General features: G+C 42.7%; 1 protein-coding gene across 2 annotated transcripts in view; it reads left to right on the top strand.

Moving 5' to 3' along the window:
• Positions 1-19,213, top strand: part of DENND1B (DENN domain containing 1B) — a 505,665-nt gene that overhangs the window by 395,726 nt on the left and 90,726 nt on the right. For both annotated transcript variants that reach the window (XM_063940123.1, XM_063940124.1), the window contains one exon: positions 5,758-5,803. In XM_063940123.1, coding sequence (XP_063796193.1) covers positions 5,758-5,803 — 46 coding nt within the window. The remainder of the gene's footprint in view (positions 1-5,757; positions 5,804-19,213) is intronic.

Below are 19,213 nucleotides of genomic sequence, written 5' to 3'. Positions count from 1 at the left end.
TGAACGCAAAAGATGAAGAGGAAACTGTAGAGAAACAGAATAGAGGTTGATGACAGATGAATTTGTAGAGGTGAAGAAGATTTTAGAAAAATTTGACAACTGGATTGGGCACTACGGGGAAGTGATTCTCTACTTGGTCTACCCCCTTAAAAAAAATTCTGTGTGTCTTATCTCTACTGGGACTATCCCAGCCATCAATCCAGTGTCCTGTCCATCCTAAGTTCATAGGGAACCCGGTATCTGTGAGATAATTTCCTCTACCTGTGATGGACATGCATCTAGAACAGTGAAATGTAACATTAGTAAGTTGCATTTATTCTGTTCTTCCCATTAACCGAATCTGTGTTTTCTATATGGCTTATGATTCCTTACTATATGTCCCTTTGTCCCGTCTATGTGTTTAATAATGTGGCTTGTGTTTTCTGTCTAGGGGATCTATATTGACTATGTGTCCTACTACTCCTACAATCTCTGGCAAAATGCCCTTCCTTCCTACAAGTGTAACATATTATTGACCATTAGGGATCTGGGGTTTGGACTGATGGGTCTTTCCTGTATGTGCCAGTATACTTACCGTCCTCAACCTCTCCACCTGTTGTTCTCTGCGCCTAGCACTATTCTGGTGATGTTCAATAGCACACTATCTAAGATTAGCTACTGTGACCCCTTTCCAATTTTGCAAAGAAGTCTGCACCCTGACACTCAATGCCTTATTGAGCCCGTCCATTTGCACAGAGACAGCCACCTCCCACTTGCCGAATTAGTGTTTACCAGTGGTCTTATCCAGATGGAGAGTTTTCTATTTCTGCAAAAGACAAAAACAAAAAAAAATGTAACAAGCTTCTAGGTCATGCATAGTATTTCATTCAATCCTTCTCATCCCGTATTAAGGGACTGTACGTGGTCCAACAAACATTTCCAAGCTCATCTTTACTAGGGGCATTACTAGGAATGAATACTTCTTATATGGTAACTGAAAGAAATACCCTGGGGTTACCTTGTCTCTGTCTGCTTTCCTACTGGCAAATACTAATGTGCGGACAGATTTTTCTCCATTTCTGACGTTACTTTCTTGATTTTTTGTTTTTGTTTTATTTTTTGTTTTTTTTACTATATATGTACACGAATGATACCATACGTACCTGTTCCACTGGTCTCAGCCACTTCCCCCACAGGCTACTGCTCTTCTTTTACCGGTTGGATACTCCTCTGGGTGCATGAGAAATGGCTGAAAACGATCAGGTCACCTTCTCCTCCTAAATAAAACTTCAACATTCATTAGTACATATATAGGTTACAGTCATATTTTTCATATTTTTATTATTTTCTATAGTTTGTATGCTTGCCGTAACTGCTTCCACATCTACATAAGGCGGTGTACTTGCATTCTCTTTTTTTTTTTTTCTTCCTACTTATTTATTGTTGCTACAAGTTCAAACAGTTCTTATATTTCCATTCTTGTCTTATATGACTTTGGTTAGACATACCACCTGCAATACCTTAGGATCAAACTCACCAACCCCTCTTGCTGTCACAGGTTTAAACAATTTGTATGTCTGACCCTTTGTTTTTGGGATTTTATCAGACATATTCTTATCCGTAAGTTCTGCAATACCTCTGGTTCAAAGCTGTCCACCCTAGGGAATGGTACCCTATCTTTGTCAGTCATACATTCCCATTCAGACAAAAAGTCTTCATATTTCCCACACATAATACTTTTACCTTTAAACTTCGCTGACCCCCTGGGCCGCGGCTCTTCAACCTGAACCCTGGCTACAAGACGTCCACCGCTTGTGCAATTGGATCCCATCGCAGACTTTTTCCTTTTACGCAATCCCCAATGCACAATACGAATAGACTGTGAAAGTTCTTAGAGCGCTTTCACCCACACCTTCTACACTAAGTACCACGACTCACTCCAATAATGAACACCGCGTACCCAGCGAGGCCCCTATCTGAGTTCTATTCACTGGAAGTGTTTAGGAGTGACTTACCTATTCCAATGAATATACACAGCTGGAGATTTTCCTGAGAGAGACCAGCGAAAACTCCCTATAACCTTATACACAAATCACACTTGCGTATGCTCTATACAGCGCTAATGGTACCGCGATTTTACGCAAAAGCTCGTAAAGGGGTATCCAGTTGCGCTATATATATCGCACCCACAAATGCGCGGTCCAATCGCACAGCATATAGGTACTTGTTACTTATCTGCCGTACGACCACGGGTCGTTGTACAAATGGGGACCCTCAGTCCGGAGCGTAATACCTTTTAACTTCAATACTTCGCAATACAATGCACTATCACGCTCCTCTACAAATCACCTCACGATTTGCGTATTTCAATCTTATACTAACGTCAGTCAGCCGCCTCACACCACCAAGTCTCCACTCACTTGATGTACCAAACGACGGGATCCCGATTTTCCCGGGGTTTGAATTTCACTCACTCCTACGTTCGCTCACTCAGGTATACTTTGTTTTTCTGTACAGAAAATTTAAATTCATTCAGATAGGCAGCTTTACCCCAGAGGCAATACAGGTTTTTTTTTAAACTAAATTTAGAGTAACCTGCTTTTGAAATCTGATAGTTATGTGCTATTGTATTAAATGTCTACTATCCCACCTTTGAACTAAACGACACTATTGTATAATTTGCACTCAGCGCCCGCATTCTTACGCACTTTGCGCAAACACGCGACCGTGCGTGTCTCTTACGCTGCGTGCGCAGTCCTGTACTTTGTCTGAGACACGTGTACAAAACCCTGCGTCCGCAGTAAAACAAATCACACAGCTTCTATAAATGTGAGCAATAAAAACTACTATTGCCCACTAAACAGAACACACACTTGTTCCGTATAAACCTTTACAACTAGGCCAGACTGTGTTTGTGCTTTACGCTTACTTCCTTAAATATTTATTTTAGTTTTAACTATATAGCAACAAATGTATCCTATTTCACACAGATCTATAATGACTCTAGCAATAATCAATAATTTAAATGATATGATTCAGATTGGATAGCTATCTTGCAGAACATACACTGATATAAATATACACATAATTATAATAATATTATATATAATATATATTTATATAATATATATCACTTGACTCTCATAGAACCCCCACACAGTACACACCTACTGAATGAATGCATTTCCTTTAAAGTCTCTAATTTGCATATCAACAGAGGTTCATATGCCTGTTCAAGAGGGTAGTGGGACAGGTTAATTAACATTTCATTGGCTATCCTAAACTAGCAAGCAGAGTTACTAAATCCTAGAGGTAAAAGAAAAAAAGAAGGAAAAAAAAAACTTTTTTTTTTTTTTTTTTTTATATCTGTGTAATTCTTACATCAAGTATTCATCTCACTATTAACTTTCACTAGGCCCAGCTGAAACTATTTGTAATTGACTATGGCATGGGTTAAATAAATGCATTGGTAACTCATAAATGGTGTTTTATGTGACCAAGGAAAGCTGATTATTCTGATCAGTGAAAATCAGCCATTTAGAAAAATGACCTTCCCAAAATGGCCGCTGCTCCTCCCCCTTCCACATCCATGAGGGTTACACAAAATGGTGGACAGGCCATGTGGTTAGTCCAAAATGGAGGACAGACCATGCGGCTTCCTTTGTCACAAAGAAATCACACATCATACAAGCACCTGAAGTTATTTTAGGCCTGAGTTAAAAAAACACACTATATCAAGGCTATGCAGCAACTTTTAAATATACTTTTAAACCTACTTAAACAGATAAACAATCCAATCTGAATCAAACACAATATGACTTATTTGAACCTTGTTTTGCAACAATAAAAATACATTTTAGCATCTTAAATATTATGAGAAACGCATTGTCCCTTGAATTTCATATCATTGGCTTACTGATAACACGAAAATACATTAACGCGAATGTTATTTTCATCAGCTTCTCAATGCATCCATTGGAGCCGGTCAATTGCAGCCACATTTGTAATGTACAGTGCATCATTAAGACCCTGATATCCCGGACGAGCCCCCATCTAAGAATGCCAAATTGATTTCTCACAAATATTTAAAATGCCCGCTCTAATATATATTGTAAATGCCTGCACCTCTTATTACCATATCCTATGAATGTGAGCTATACATCGCAAAACACTGCATCCCATAAGAGAAAACAATACGCCCACACATTATCTGAGTTCCAAAGCTCATTGATGTATATATTTGTTATTAAAAAGGATATGGATTCAATATATATTACAAAGTACAGTATACCTATAGTTACAACTCATACAGTAAGCAGTTAATACATAAAGTTACATACAGCTACATGCCAGCGATACAATACCATTATCCTTAAGTTATATAGATTCGTCTTTCCATATCACTCTCTCTCTTTCTCTCTCTCTCTCTCTGTAAAGTAATGCTGGGACTCCATCTTCCTCTGAGACCAAAAAGCAAGTAACTCTGAGACCAAAAGAAACCGGAACTACCTTCCTGTGTGACCAGCAAAATGTGTTAACTAGTTTCTGGGGGAGGGGTTCATGATGAGTCACTATTCTTTTTGTATATGCTGATCAGATTCAGCCTTGAAGACATCCAAAGGGGCTGGCCTGAGTTTCCTGTTCATTACCTGTTTGGAGCTTCTATTGTTCTAATAGAAGTGATTTTAGCTTTTATACATGTAATCATAATTATCCGCTGCAATGTCCCACAACTTAATAACAAGTATCAAATTAATCTACACACCAATCTGCTTGTTTTAATAGTAAACATGACAGGTGTATGTTTCCGTTCAAATAATACACATTCATGACATTAATTCATTAGGTCATTTTAAATCATCATGATGTCTGACGCTTGAAATTATTATAATTATGTACTGTATGAAATAAGTGTCGAATCCATCTCTGTGGCATGTCCGTGTAAATGCGTGTGTTACCATATATGGCTGTGCTCGCTGCGCGTAATTGCAAGTATAGCGACTTAAATGTGTGTAGTTTGTATGTTCTCTTTATGTAATATTTTTGACTTCAACAACACCATCTTGCCTGCATTATCCACAGTATCTGGGCAAGTCATGGAATATATCAATGTGGATATGCGTTCTACATTGTTTGGGTGATCTCACAGGTGCCCGGTAATAAGCACACCACAGATTTGCTTTCTTTGTCTTTCAGGCCATCAAACAGTGGGGCAGATGTATTAAGCCTGGAGAAGTGATAAAGAAGTGATAAGTGGAAGGTAAAAACTCACCAGCCAATCATTATGAATTTGAACAATAGCAGTTAGGAGCTGATTGGCTGGTGCGTTATCACCTTCCACTTATCACTGCTTTATCACTTCTCCAGGCTTAATACATCTGTCCCATTATTCTTAATAGAGTCCCTGTTTTATGCCTGTTAGTACATTGGGGCAGATGTATTAACTTGTAGAAGGCATAAGGAAGTGATAAACCAGTGATAAAGCACCGTTAAGTGCAAGGTGATCATGCACCAGCCAATCAGCTCCTAACTGTTAATTTACATAAGGGAGCTGATTGACTAGTGTGTTTATTACCTTGCATTTATCACTGGTTTATCACTTCCTTATGCCTTCTCCAGGTTAATACATCTGCCTCATTGTGCTATATTGGTATGGTTTGATGCCTCCAGACACAGGTGGACTCTGGGCCACACATGAACTTATACCTTAATGGATCATTGTAGCTGATCTGTGCATGGTATGTCTGTATGCCAATTTAACTTTCATTTATATTTCAGCGCTCCTATGCCTTATCTCATTGGAGTTCATTTCAGCCTCATAGAGGTAGGTCATCATTTGATATTTTACCTATTCAAAAACAATACATATTTATCTGAGAATGTCAGGGTTATGTACACTTCTTATAAGTTGCATGTTTTCTTTACACGTACAGTGAGCCTCATTAATAGCAATATAGTTTTCAAATAAAAATGCCCCCTTATTGCTTGGAAATAATAATGCTTTGGTAAGGTATGAATGGTGTAATGGATAGCATTATCTTCCTCTCCCGCCGCTCCACATCTACCTTTCCCTTCGACAAAATCTACACTGGCTCCCATTCCCCTACAGAATCCTCTTCAAACTCCTCACCCTCACATACAAGGCCATCTCTAATTCCACTGATCCCTACATCTCCAACCTCCTCTCCCTTCTTACTCCCTCCCGCCCCCTATGGTCGACCAATGACCGTCGCCTCTCCACCGCCCTGGTCACTGCTTCCCACGCTCGAGTTCAAGACTATGCCTGTGCTGCACCCCATCAGTGGAACGCAACCCCCCGCTCCATTAGACTCTCCCCTACCTTGCAAAGCTTCAAACGGGCACTAAAAACCCACCTATTCATCACAGCATACCCTCCTGCTGCATAACCTAGTCCTGAGGCCGCTCCTCCATCCCCCTTCCTCATGCCTTGAACATCTCAGCTTTGCGTGCATACTGCCATCAGGCTACCTCCCGCTTGCTTGCACCTCATGTCATCTGTCTGTCACCCCTTCCCACTAGATTGTTAGCTCTTCATAGCAGGGCCCTCTTTCCTCTTGTTATCTAAGCCCTCTTCTCGACACATTTCACTCGCAGCTCTCCTCTACTCAGCGACTATCTTTACCACTTTTTCTCCTGCTGGTAAAGGCTCATCTCCATCTATGGCCACCAGCCCCTAGTAGTATGATGATCACTCCCTCACTACTTACATCTTAGCTGTTTTATGTCTTGAGAATGTGTGGTGCTCCTTGTTACCTGTACTCTATTTTTGTTATTTATTTACTGTAATGCCAAGTTTTGTCTACCTGTACTGTCCTTTGTACGGCGCTGCGAAACACTTGTGGTGCCTTATAAATAAAATGTAATAATAATAGCATTACTGCCTCACAGCACTGAGGTCATGGGTTTGATTTCCACCACGGCCTTAACTGTGTGGAGTTTGTATATTATTCCCGTATTGCGGTTTTCCTCCGGGTACTCCTGTTTCCTCCCACACTCCAAAAATTAACTGGTAGATTAATTGGCTTCCACCAAAAAAAAAATCATAATAATTAACCTAGATGTGCCAAGTGGTTCTTAACTGCCATCAAATTTTATGGTTCTAGGTTTATGTAGAAGCGGTACTTACCCGTATTCTCATTTGTTATACTGTGTTGTGAGAGTTCTGATTGCACAGTATTGGGTGTTCGCTAGATCTTGTATCTGAACTACTTCTAAAAGTAAAGTGCACATAATTGAGTACAAATCTTATTGGAAATGTAGCAAATTGCAATGTAGGCATTAGTGCTTTTATATTGCACACAAATAGTTGGATATGCTAAATTCCCTAAGACTTGCAATACAGATTTTTGGAGGCTCCCTAATTTATCAAACCCTGCATGATGCAATGGACATTGCAGGAAATTGTGGTGGCCTATGCAGGGTCTCTCTTGATATACTGTAGTTTCCCTGTGCACAGCAGTGACCCCTGTACTGCCAGCTGTGCTCCTCTATTATCCCAGGATGGCAATAGCAGGTGCTGTTAAAAGAAAAAATGTTTTATTCATTTTTATATAGCATTTTTCTAGATTGAAATGTATTGTATTTTATATACATATATATATGTATATATATATATACACTGCTCAAAAAAATAAAGGGAACACTTAAACAACACAATGTAACTCCAAGTCAATCACACTTCTGTGAAATCAAACTGTCTACTTAGGAAGCAACACTGATTGACAATCAATTTCACATGCTGTTGTGCAAATGGAATAGACAACAGGTGGGAATTATAGGCAATTAGCAAGACACCCCCAATAAAGAAGTTGTTCTGCAGGTGGTGACCACAGACCACTTCTCAGCTCCTATGCTTTCTGGCTGATGATTTGGTCACTTTTGAAAGCTGGCGGTGCTTTCACTCTAGTTGGTAGCATGAGACGGAGTCTACAACCCACACAAGTGGCTCAGGTAGTGCAGCTCATCCAGGATGGCACATCAATGCGAGCTGTGGCAAGAAGGTTTGCTGTCTCTGTCAGCGTAGTGTCCAGAGCATGGAGGCGCTACCAGGAGACAGGCCAGTACATGAGGATACGTGGAGAAGGCCGTAGGAGGGCAACAACCCAGCAGCAGGACCGCTACCTCCGCCTTTGTGCAAGGAGGAACAGGAGGAGCACTGCCAGAGCCCTGCAAAATGACCTCCAGCAAGCCACAAATGTGCATGTGTCTACTCAAACGATCAGAAACAGACTCCATGAGGGTGGTATGAGGGCCCGACGTCCACAGGTGGGGGTTGTGCTTACAGCCCAACATCGTGCAGGACGTTTGGCATTTGCCAGAGAACACCAAGATTGGCAAATTCGCCACTGGCGCCCTGTGCTCTTCACAGATGAAAGCAGGTTCTCACTGAGCACATGTGACAGACGTGACAGAGTCTGGAGACGCCAAGGAGAACGTTCTGTTGCCTGCAACATCCTCCAGCATGACCGGTTTGGCAGTGGGTCAGTAATGGTGTGGGGTGGCATTTCTTTGGGGGGCCGCACAGCCCTCCATGTGCTTGCCAGAGGTAGCCTGACTGCCATTAGGTACCGAGATGAGAGCCTCAGACTCCTTGTGAGACCATATGCTGGTGCGGTTGGCCCTGGTTTCCTCCTAATGCAAGACAATGCTAGACCTCATGTGGCTGGAGTGTGTCAGCAGTTCCTGCAAGACGAAGGCATTGATACTATGGACTGGCCCGCCCGTTCCCCACACCTGAATCCAATTGAGCACATCTGGGACATCATGTCTCGCTCCATCCACCAACGCCACGTTGCACCACAGACTGTCCAGGAGTTGGCGGATGCTTTAGTCCAGGTCTGGGAGGAGATCCCTCAGGAGACCATCCGCCACCTCATCAGGAAGCATGCCCAGGCGTTGTAGGGAGGTTATACAGGCACGTGGAGGCCACACACACTACTGAGCTTCATTTTGACTTGTTTTAAGGATATTACATCAAAGTTGGATCAGCCTGTAGTGTGTTTTTCCACTTTAATTTTGAGTGTGACTCCAAATCCAGACCTCCATGGATTAATAAATTTGATTTCCATTGATCATTTTTGTGTGATTTTGTTGTCAGCACATTCAACTATGTAAAGAACAAAGTATTTAATAAGAATATTTCATTCATTCAGATCTAAGATGTGCTATTTTAGTGTTCCCTTTATTTTTTTGAGCAGTGTATGTGTATATATATATATATATATATATATATATATATTTAACAAGGTATAAATTGCACATGAAACAAGGAATACAGTAGTGTATTCTGAATATTTTGCTTTACTAATAAAATTAACGTGGAATGCTGGTACAAAATCAATAAGCCAAAATCATATATAGCCAGTGGGGTAGCGTCACTACCGTGCGTGCAGGTGTGAAGCTGCTATGTGGCCCAGGCTGCTTCAAGGGCCTGCTGCTCCCCCTGCATCCAGACACAGAATGCCTCTAAGGCCTGTAACTCCCCTTTAACCCCCGCTAGGAATGGCGAATGGCCGACGATAGCATAAACATCCCCTCTGCCGCAGCCACACGGAGACTGGGGGGGGGGGGGGGGTGATTCACAGGTATTTAGGGGGCGGGGGCATAATGCCGGGAAGTGCCCTCCCGGCATTAGGCGTCCTAGAAAGTGCTCAAATCCCCCCCCCCCCTCTCACACACTCACTCTCTCTCTCACGGATACTCTATCTCCCTGATGTTGTTCTTCTCTCTCCGTAATGACACTGTCTCTCTCTCTCCCTCACTCTCTTCCTGATACTGCCTCTCTTTCTCTGACACCCCTCTCCCTGACACAGTCTCCCTCCCTCTCTCTCCCTAACAGTCTCTCTCCCCCTCTTCCTGACACTGTCTCTCTCCCCTTCTTTCTCTTCCCATGATGCTGTCTCTCTCTCCTTGACACACACACTCTCTCCCTGACACTGACTGTCTCCCACTTCCCATCTGACACCGTCTCTCTACCTCTCACCCCCTGACAGTCTCTCTCTCTCTCTCTCTGATACTCTTTCCCAGACACACACACACTCTCTCTCTCTCTCTCTCTCTCTCTCTCTCTCTCTGACACTTACTCTTTCCCTCCCTGACACGCTCCCTGTCTTCCCTCCCTCTTGCTCCTCCCTATTCTCTCTCTCTCTCTGACCCTTGATCTCTCCAACACTCTCCCTGACACTGTCTCACTCCCTCTCTCTCCTATGGACACCTGTTTTGTCTCTCACTCCTCTCTATCTCTCTCTCTCCGGCTCCCCTAAGGGGCATTGTAATTACATCGGCAGGGCGGAAGGGCCCTTTCAAGATTTTGCTATGGGGCCCACAAGGTTCTAGTTACGCCCCTGTATACAGAAACACAAAACATTATGAATGGTGATAAGCAAAAGTTTTAAACATATTTCTTGTGTAACAGAACTTAAGTAGAATAACCACTCAGTGGTGTAATGTCAGTTTCGAGGATGTTTATGTGATGTTATGCTGATGCAAAAACAGGAAACACTAAACGTATAGAGCACACAAGACAGGTACAACAGAATCAGTATGAATGATAAGCAAGAGTACAGAACGTAACTTCGTAACGTCTTGTGTAACAGTTCTTCAGTGGAATAACCACTGAGTGGTGTAATGTTAGTTTTCAAGATGATGTGTAGGTCTTAAAGGTACACAGAGCAGCACTCTACATCTCTGATGAATGAGTTCTAACCCAAATAATATGCACATTTGATTCAGACTGCTGTTTCAGGTGTAGCCTGTGCGGAGATGATAATGAGATTTCCTGTGGTGGTACTTTTCAGTACCTATTGTGGCACATCAATCCACTCTCTGAGTGTTGTTTTGAGAACATATGTTCCTCCTACTAGCTGACTTGTGCTGAGTTGCTGTGCTGTCTGTTCAAATGTAAGCAGGGTCGGACTGGCTCACAGGGAAACCACCGGTAGGCCCCACTGCCTGAGGGCCCACTCCTTCCTCTAAGGATAAGGTTCCAGACTGTGCACTTATATTATACATGGTAGATATGTTGCATTACACTGAACTAAACTATTGTGTATTTCAAGCCTCTGTGGAGGCTGGCCACACCCCTAAGTATGGGCCTCTATAACTGCATTCCCCCGGTGGGCCCTACATGCCGCAGTCCAACACTGAATGTAAGTGTCCCTTTTGTAGTTCCAAATGTGGTCTGCCAGTGGCTCCCTGGTGATCTCCGGTGTGAAGCTGCTGTGGTCCCTGCGTGCATTGTGCAGCTCATCTCTGTCCGCTTGTCAGGTATTGCAAACTGAAAAGCACCACTGGCAGGTACTGAAAAGCACCACTGGCAGGTACTGAAAAGCACCACTGTTGGAAATCTCTCCATGTCACCTCTGCACTGGCTACACCTGGAACCACAATCTCAACCAAGCATGTACATTCTTTGGGACAAGACGTGGTATGTGTTCTCTGTACCTATAAGCCCCCCCCCCCCCCACACACACTTCATCCGGGAAAGTGACATTGCACCACAACTGACATTACACAGGACAACTTCTTGAACAAATTGTTACTGGTGCTGATGGGTATGCAAATTATATATATATAGTATTGAGTTATTAGAAATCTGAGCTGCTAGTTTTTGTGGGTACCAATCCACCACACATATAGATCAAAATGATAAAGAAAAGGGTGAAACAGTGATCATGTATTACTGTATATCTATTTCATTAACTGCAAGGGAGGCATTTGATATGCCAGCTTTCGGGATCTCGGCGCTCAGCATACCGGCGCCGGAATCCCGACAGCTGGCATACGACAACTATTCTTCCTCTTGGGGTGTCCACGACACCCCTGGAGGGAGAATAAAAAGCGTTTCGCCACCGTGCCCACAGCGTGGCGATTGCTGTAAGCCCGCAAGGGGCTCTTTTGCGCTTGCCCCACTGCTGGCATTCCGATGGTCAGAATCCCAGCGCCGGTATGCTGAGTGCCGGAATCCCGATCGTCTGTATAACGTAGTACACCCGACTGCAAACGTGAGCAATCAACGTATCAACACAGTTTATTTAGAAATAGACGACAATGAAAAAGTAAATACAAGAATCTAAAAAATACATACAGTAGGTGCAATAAAAAAACTTCTAGACTCTCGCTTTCTCTCTCGCTCTCTCTCTCTCTCTCTCTCTATATATATATATATATATATATATATATATATATACGGTGTATATATATATATATATATATATATGTGCAATAGGGATGTAAAACAAGCGCTTAACACCTTATACGTTTACAATAAGTGAATTAATATGACATAATTTGTGCATAAACATTCATGTCGACTCCCATCAGCACTCCCAAGTGTAGGGGCTGCAGCATAGACTTTCTTATTGACTCATATTTCAATGAGTCATGGGTAGAAATGTTCAATAGGGATAAAGTCTCTGCGCCTTCAGTGCTCTGGTATGGAATATTCCTTAACTGTGCAGCTAATATTATATATGCGTACCAGAAATATGCTCAAAATGAGCCCGTAGTGGTATCTTTAAAAGGTGGCCCACTTAGGATACTAGGGTGTTTCATCTATATGTCAGCTCCCTTTTCTTTCTGTTTTTTTCCTTGACGGAAAAAAAGTTTTTTAAAGGTACTATATATTGCTAAGGAGTACCCTACGGGAGAAGCATTCTTAAAAGGAGTGAGTTATTTACCTTCCTTTTTTAAAAATTCATCACATGGGTGTGATTCTGATTATTATATTAGAAATCACAATTTCAATATACAGGTTGAGTATCCCATATCCAAATATTCCGAAATACGGAATATTCCGAAATACAGACTTTTTTGAGTGAGAGTGAGATAGTGAAACCTTTGTTTCCTGATGACTCAATGTACCCAAACTTTGTTTAATACACAAAGTTATTAAAAATATTGTATTAAATGACCTTCAGGCTGTGTGCATAAGGCGTATATGAAACATAAATGAATTGTGTGAATGTAGGCACACTTTGTTTAATGCACAAAGTTATAAAAAATATTGGCTAAAATGACCTTCAGGCTGTGTGTATAAGGTGTATATGAAACATAAATGCATTCTGTGCTTAGACTTGGGTCCCATCGCCATGATATCTCATTATGGTGTGCAATTATTCCAAAATACGGAAAAATCCGATATCCAAAATACCTCTGGTCCCAAGCATTTTGGATAAGGGATACTCAACCTGTAGTGGTTTTTTGAGACACTATAGTCACAAAGCACTTTATATAAAAACTCTTTTTGCAACATATGCACGAATAAGTCACTAGTCACTTTAGAACATTAAGAGCATTTTTTGCTGACACTTATCTTCCCTCTCTGCCTACGTGACTATACCTAAACCCCTCGCTGAGGGTGTCTGTACAAGGAGTAAAAGGACGAGGGAAGACGACCTTTTAAAGATACCACTACGGGCTCATTTTGAGCATATTTCTGGTACGCATATATAATATTAGCTGCACATTTAAGGAATATTCCATACCAGAGCACTGAAAGCGCAGAGACTTTATCCCTATTGAACATATATATATATATATATACACACATACACACTGTGCATCCGGAAAGTATTCACAGCGCTTCACTTTTTGCACATTTTGTTATGTTACAGCCTTATTCCAAAATGGAATAAATGAAATTTCCCCTCAAAATTCTACACACACTACTCCGTAATGACAATGTGAAAAAGTTTTTTTGAGATTTTTTAAATCACATGTACATAAGTATTCACAGCCTTTGCTCAATACTTTGTTGATGCACATTTAGCAGCAATTACAGCCCCAAGTCTTTTTTAATATGTTGCCACAAGCTTGGCACACCTATCTTTGGCCAGTTTTGCCCATTCTCTTTGCAGCACCTCTCAAGCTCCATCAGGTTGGATGGGAAGCGTCGGTGCACAGCCATTTTCATATCTCTCCAGAGATGTTCAATCGGATTTAAGTCTGGGCTCTGGCTGGGCCACTCAAGGACATTCACAGAGTTGTCCTGAAGCCACTCCTTTGATATCTTGGCTGTGTGCTTAGGGTTGTTGTCCCGCTGAAAGATGAACCATCGCCCCAGTCTGAGGCCGAGTGCTCTGGAGCAGGTTGCATTCATCTTTCCCTCTATCCTGACTAGTCTCCCAGTTCCTGCCGCTGAAAAACATCTCCACAGCATGATATTGCCAAAACCATGCTTCACTGTAGGGATGGTATTGGCCAGGTGATGAGCGGTGCCTGGTTTCCTCCAAAAATGACGCCTGGCATTCACGCCAAAGAGTTCACTCTTTGTCTCATCAGACCCGAGAATTTTGTTTCTCATGGTCTGAGAGTCCTTCAGGTGCATTTTGGCAAACTCCAGGTGGGCTGCCGTGTGCATTTTACTAAGGAATGGCTTCCGTCTGGCCACTCTACCATACAGGCCTAATTGGTGGATTGCTGCAGAGATGGTTGTCCTTCTGGAAGGTTCTACTCTCTCCACAGACAAATGATGTAGCTCTGACAGAGTGACCATCGGGTTCTTGGTCACCTCCCAGACTAGGGCCCTTCTCCCCCGATCGCTCAGTTTAGACGGCCGGCCAGCTCTAGGAAGAGTCCTGGTGGTTCCGAACTTCTTCCATTTATGGATTATGGAGGCCACTGTGTTCATTGGGACATTCAAAGCAGCAGATATTTTCTGTACCCTTCCCCAGATTTGTGCCTCAATACAATCCTGTCTCGGAGGTCTACAGACAATTCCGTTTACTTCATGCTTGGTTTGTGCTCAGACATGCACTGTCAAGTGTCGGACCTTATATAGACAGGTGTGTGCCTTTTCAAATCATGTCCAATCAACTGAATTTACCACAGGTGCACTCCAATTAAGCTGTAGGAACATCTCAAGGATTATCAGTGGAAACAGGATGCACCTGAGCTCAATTTTGAGCTTCATGGCAAAGGCTCTGAATACTTATTTACATGTGATTTCTTATTTTGTTATTTTCAATAAATTTGCTGAAATCACCAAAAACTTTTTTCACGTTGTTATGGGGTATTGCGTGTAGAATTTTGAGGGGAAAAAATTAATTTTATTCCATTTTGGAATAAGGCGGTAACATAACAAAATGTGGAAAAAGTGAAGTGCTGTGAATACTTTCCGGATACACTGTGTGTGTGTGTGTGTGTGTGTGTGTGTGTGTGTGTGTGTGTGTGTGTGTGTGTGTGTGTGTGTGTGTGAAAATATATATATATATATATATATATATATACACACACTGTGGCAATAGGAATAGTGAGCTGCAGAGTTGATAAATTGTATGACTGGTTAAATCAGAGCAGGTGTGAAGAGCTCCCTTTTAAAGGCATGGTGGGAGTGTCATTTGCCCGTTAGTCTGGGAAGGGGAGGAGGCGTCTAGGCTGTTATAAGGTCTGTCTGAGCCATTTGTCTGTATTACCATTGTCGTTAAAGCTGGCTGGTGACTAGGAAGTAGATCTCAGTTAGTGACAGAGCCATGGACATTTTACTTTGTAATGATTACTGGACTGCAGTCATTCTGACAAAATAAAACCTTGGTAAAGAAGTCCAGAGTATTGGTGCATACACACTGGCCCATATATCGGCCGTTCATCGCAGGTTCGTTGGCAAGTGTGTATGAACAATATATCTGAATGCTGTCTTCCACAGACATATTGCATCGGCCCTGCAGCACAGCCAACGGCCAATATATCTAACGATATATTGGCGCACAGTGCTGTGTGTAGAGGCGGTCAGCCGACTGTCCGTTCACTTGCTGCAGATGCCGGCGGTGATTGACTGCTGAATTAGGCGGGCTCATGTAAATGCCCTCCCAGTTCGTGACATCAGTCCCGACGGATCGGGCAGTGTTTATGCATAACACAATGCCTGGTCCGTCCATAGATATATTTGCAGATCTATTGATCTGCAGGTATATCTACTAGTGTGTACCCAGCATTAGTGTGTGATTCTGCTACACAGGGTTTTTTTTTAAATTAAATATGGCGTGTCACTGCGTGGGATGCTAAGGGTAGCTAGTTTCAGCTTCCCAACCCAGAAAGAAGCCAAAATGGAGAAAATACTGAAAATGCTTGTAAGCAGGCAGCAGCAAATTCAGCAGAAGCAATTCCAGAAGCAGCTGGTACAGATGCAAGAGCAGCAAGAATTGCTGTATGAATGGCTGCTGCAATGCAAGCAAGCGCAGTCGGGTCCTAAGCAGGAGCCCAAGCTTCAGAAAATATCAGCTGATGATGACATAGAAGCCTACCTCGCCACTTTTGATAGAACGGCAAATAGGGCACCGGCAGTCTGGGTGGAGAACCTGGCGCCATGCTTGTCTGGTGAGGCCCTGTGGGTTTATATGGACCCTGAGGAGAGGGAGGCGTCGGTGTACTCAATCTTAAAGACCGAGATTCTAGCTCGTGTCAGCCTTACCAGGCCAGGCCAAGCTCAGCGCTCCCATGAGTGGCGTTTCTCCAAAGAAATTCTAGTCGGAACTCTGTTGGCCGCTGAGAAAGTGGTTGATACCAGAGAAAAACTCACCCCATCAAATAGTGGAGCTGCTGGTAATTGACCACTGCATCCGTACCTTGGACTGAGGTCTGAGTTACTTGCTACGTTAGTGGAGAGATTTGGGGCGTTGCAGAAATCGGTTATCCAGGAACCTCATGGGCCCGACTGTGAAAAATTCTGTGGATAAAGTGTTGAATCCGAGGATGGCTAAGCTAAGGTGTTTTGAATGTGTGGAGCCGGACACATCAGGATAGAGTGCCCAACACTGCAGAGGTTTATGGACTACTCCCTAACCCATGAGGTTGGGCCAATGTACCCAAGCTCTACTGTACCATGATTGTACCCCAGAAGGACAACGGGTTGTTTCGGGTAACCGTGCTCGTTAACCAGAACATGGTTCTGGCCTTGGTGCACACCACTAGTGAACTTACTTTGGTTTCAGGTTCACTGATCCCAATGGAGCCAGCACCTTGGTTGCCAAAAGTAAATGTCCTGTGTACTCAAGGAACATCTTAAGAATATGAGATGACCTTCCTGCCAGTCACCATCAGGGGCCAGACCATGTGGACCATGGCAGCGATAGCTCCTAAACTGCCGTACCCACTCATCGTGGGATGTGACCTCCCATTTTTCCAGGAGGTGATCTTAGAGCAAGTCTGTCTGGACATACTGACAAATGATTCACTGGGTCTAATGGATATGCCAAAGGGAGAACAAGATCTACACTTCAGGACAACAGATTTGCCTTTGCAGAAAGCTGCTCTAATGACTGCAAACAATGCGACACATGAATCACACTGTTTAAAGAATACAGGGCAACCATTCACGGACCTCCTGGGGGAACCCACCGACGAGAGCATTTTGGGCCTTTGAGACGGGAGCATTTGAGGATAGGATTAGTCACCGGTGCCGAGGCTGTTTCCATTACAGGACTTTGTACGGGGCCAAATTAATAATGCTACTCTGGAACAAGCCTTTAAGGCAGTGATGGAGGTAAACAATGTTCTCCTTAATCATGGAACGTGCTCCATTACATTGGAAGCAGAGAAAACGTAAGGTGAACACCAAGGTTACCAGGTGGTTCCTGGCACTACAACCTTTTCAATTTACAGCGAAGCATAGGCCTGGGATCCTACACAAAATTACAGATGCCCTGTCCAGGAAATTTGTGTTTCTCACAGAGTCTGCATCGCCTAATTTGTCGATGCTAGGAGGATATATAGGACTGTACTGGATAAGGAATCACTATCTTCTGTGACAAGAAAATGTAATGCTAATTGTCCCGTCCTAGCAAGAGGTCTGGTGAATGACAAGGTCTTTGATAGTAGTCACTGTACTGTGGAAGGTGTTAATGAAGGAGATTTTTGTGTGTCTCTGTGTAAAAGTGTCAAGTACAGATGTGTCTTCTTACATCTTTGCTCCGTGCGCTACAAATCGCATTACACATAACACGTGAGTGCCGTTTGACTATGTATCGCCGGATCTTCTCTACAATGGGTCTCTTGACGCTGATAGTGAGTGAACAACTTTAACAATCAAACAACCCCAATGGTAGTAAATTAGAATCAGCTGCAGGGGGTCAGTTATGCCTGTGTAAGCATAAAATTATATATATCTCCTATTTTAAACAGGAGAAATAGCTATAGAATACTAAAGGTCACACTGCGCTATTTGTATAAATAATCAGGCTTTGAAATGAGCAAAGTCACATGTACAAAAAATGCATTAATCTTTAATAAATGAGTCACATCAACTGATGCGTATATTAAATACAATCACCATATTAAACTGCTCAATCAACATAAAACCATGAAGGTAAAAGTCCTACTATTATGCATGCAATGAATTGATACAACATATATTCTCCAAATATCAACACAAGCTCTTTTGGCTATTTAAATAAAGGTGGATCAATTAGTTCACTGAGCTAAACGAATCCTTTATTTATATCACCACACCAGAAATGACCACAGTGTGTATAATAACGAATGGATGTTGATCTTCGTTCTTTTACATGATTAGGACCGAAATAATAATAGTCCTGATAGATTTCCTTAGCAGATGTAAGATTAAGGTAATTAACCAGACAGTCACAACTGAGTCAATGGTATGATAATTCCAAGCAGTGATTAAACTGTAGTATACGTGTTCCGTAAATATACGGGCAGACCGCCTGTATGCTGTGACAAGCTCACCATCCGTAGTTGTTGTGCGGAGAATCCAGCTGAATGTGTGCTGTGCTGGATGGGAGGAGTGCAAGCTAGGAGGCACCGCACGTCTCCGTCCTCCAAGATGAACACGCCGCTGCAACTTCCAATTACTGCTTCATGAACAGGATGGCGTCTGGCACTGCAAGCCATGCCTGTGCAGAGATGTCCCCAGCTGGCGGTAACAATGTCCCCATGTATCGCCGGATGTCTTTTTGGCGTTTTTCCTGCAAAAAAATATGTCTTAGTCACAAAGTAATGCAATAGGACTCACGCCTATATTCTGTGTGTGACTGTGACTGTATTTGCATACAAAATGCTATGCTACAGTGTTTTCCTGGAAAACTTTGTAACATGGCATTCCTGTGTGTAGAGAGAATGCAGTAAACATCTTGTATGCTGTGAATGTCAGTATGTCCAGACAGACTTGCTCTAAGATCACCTCCTGGAAAAATGGGAGGTCACATCTTTGCTCCGTGCGCTACAAATCGCATTACACATAACACGTGAGTGCCGTGTG

This window comes from Pseudophryne corroboree, chromosome 9, assembly GCF_028390025.1.
Source record: "Pseudophryne corroboree isolate aPseCor3 chromosome 9, aPseCor3.hap2, whole genome shotgun sequence".
NCBI classification, from domain to species: domain Eukaryota; kingdom Metazoa; phylum Chordata; class Amphibia; order Anura; family Myobatrachidae; genus Pseudophryne; species Pseudophryne corroboree.
The sequence above is the reverse complement of the archived record's forward strand: the minus strand, read 5'-3'. Positions and strand labels throughout refer to the sequence as shown.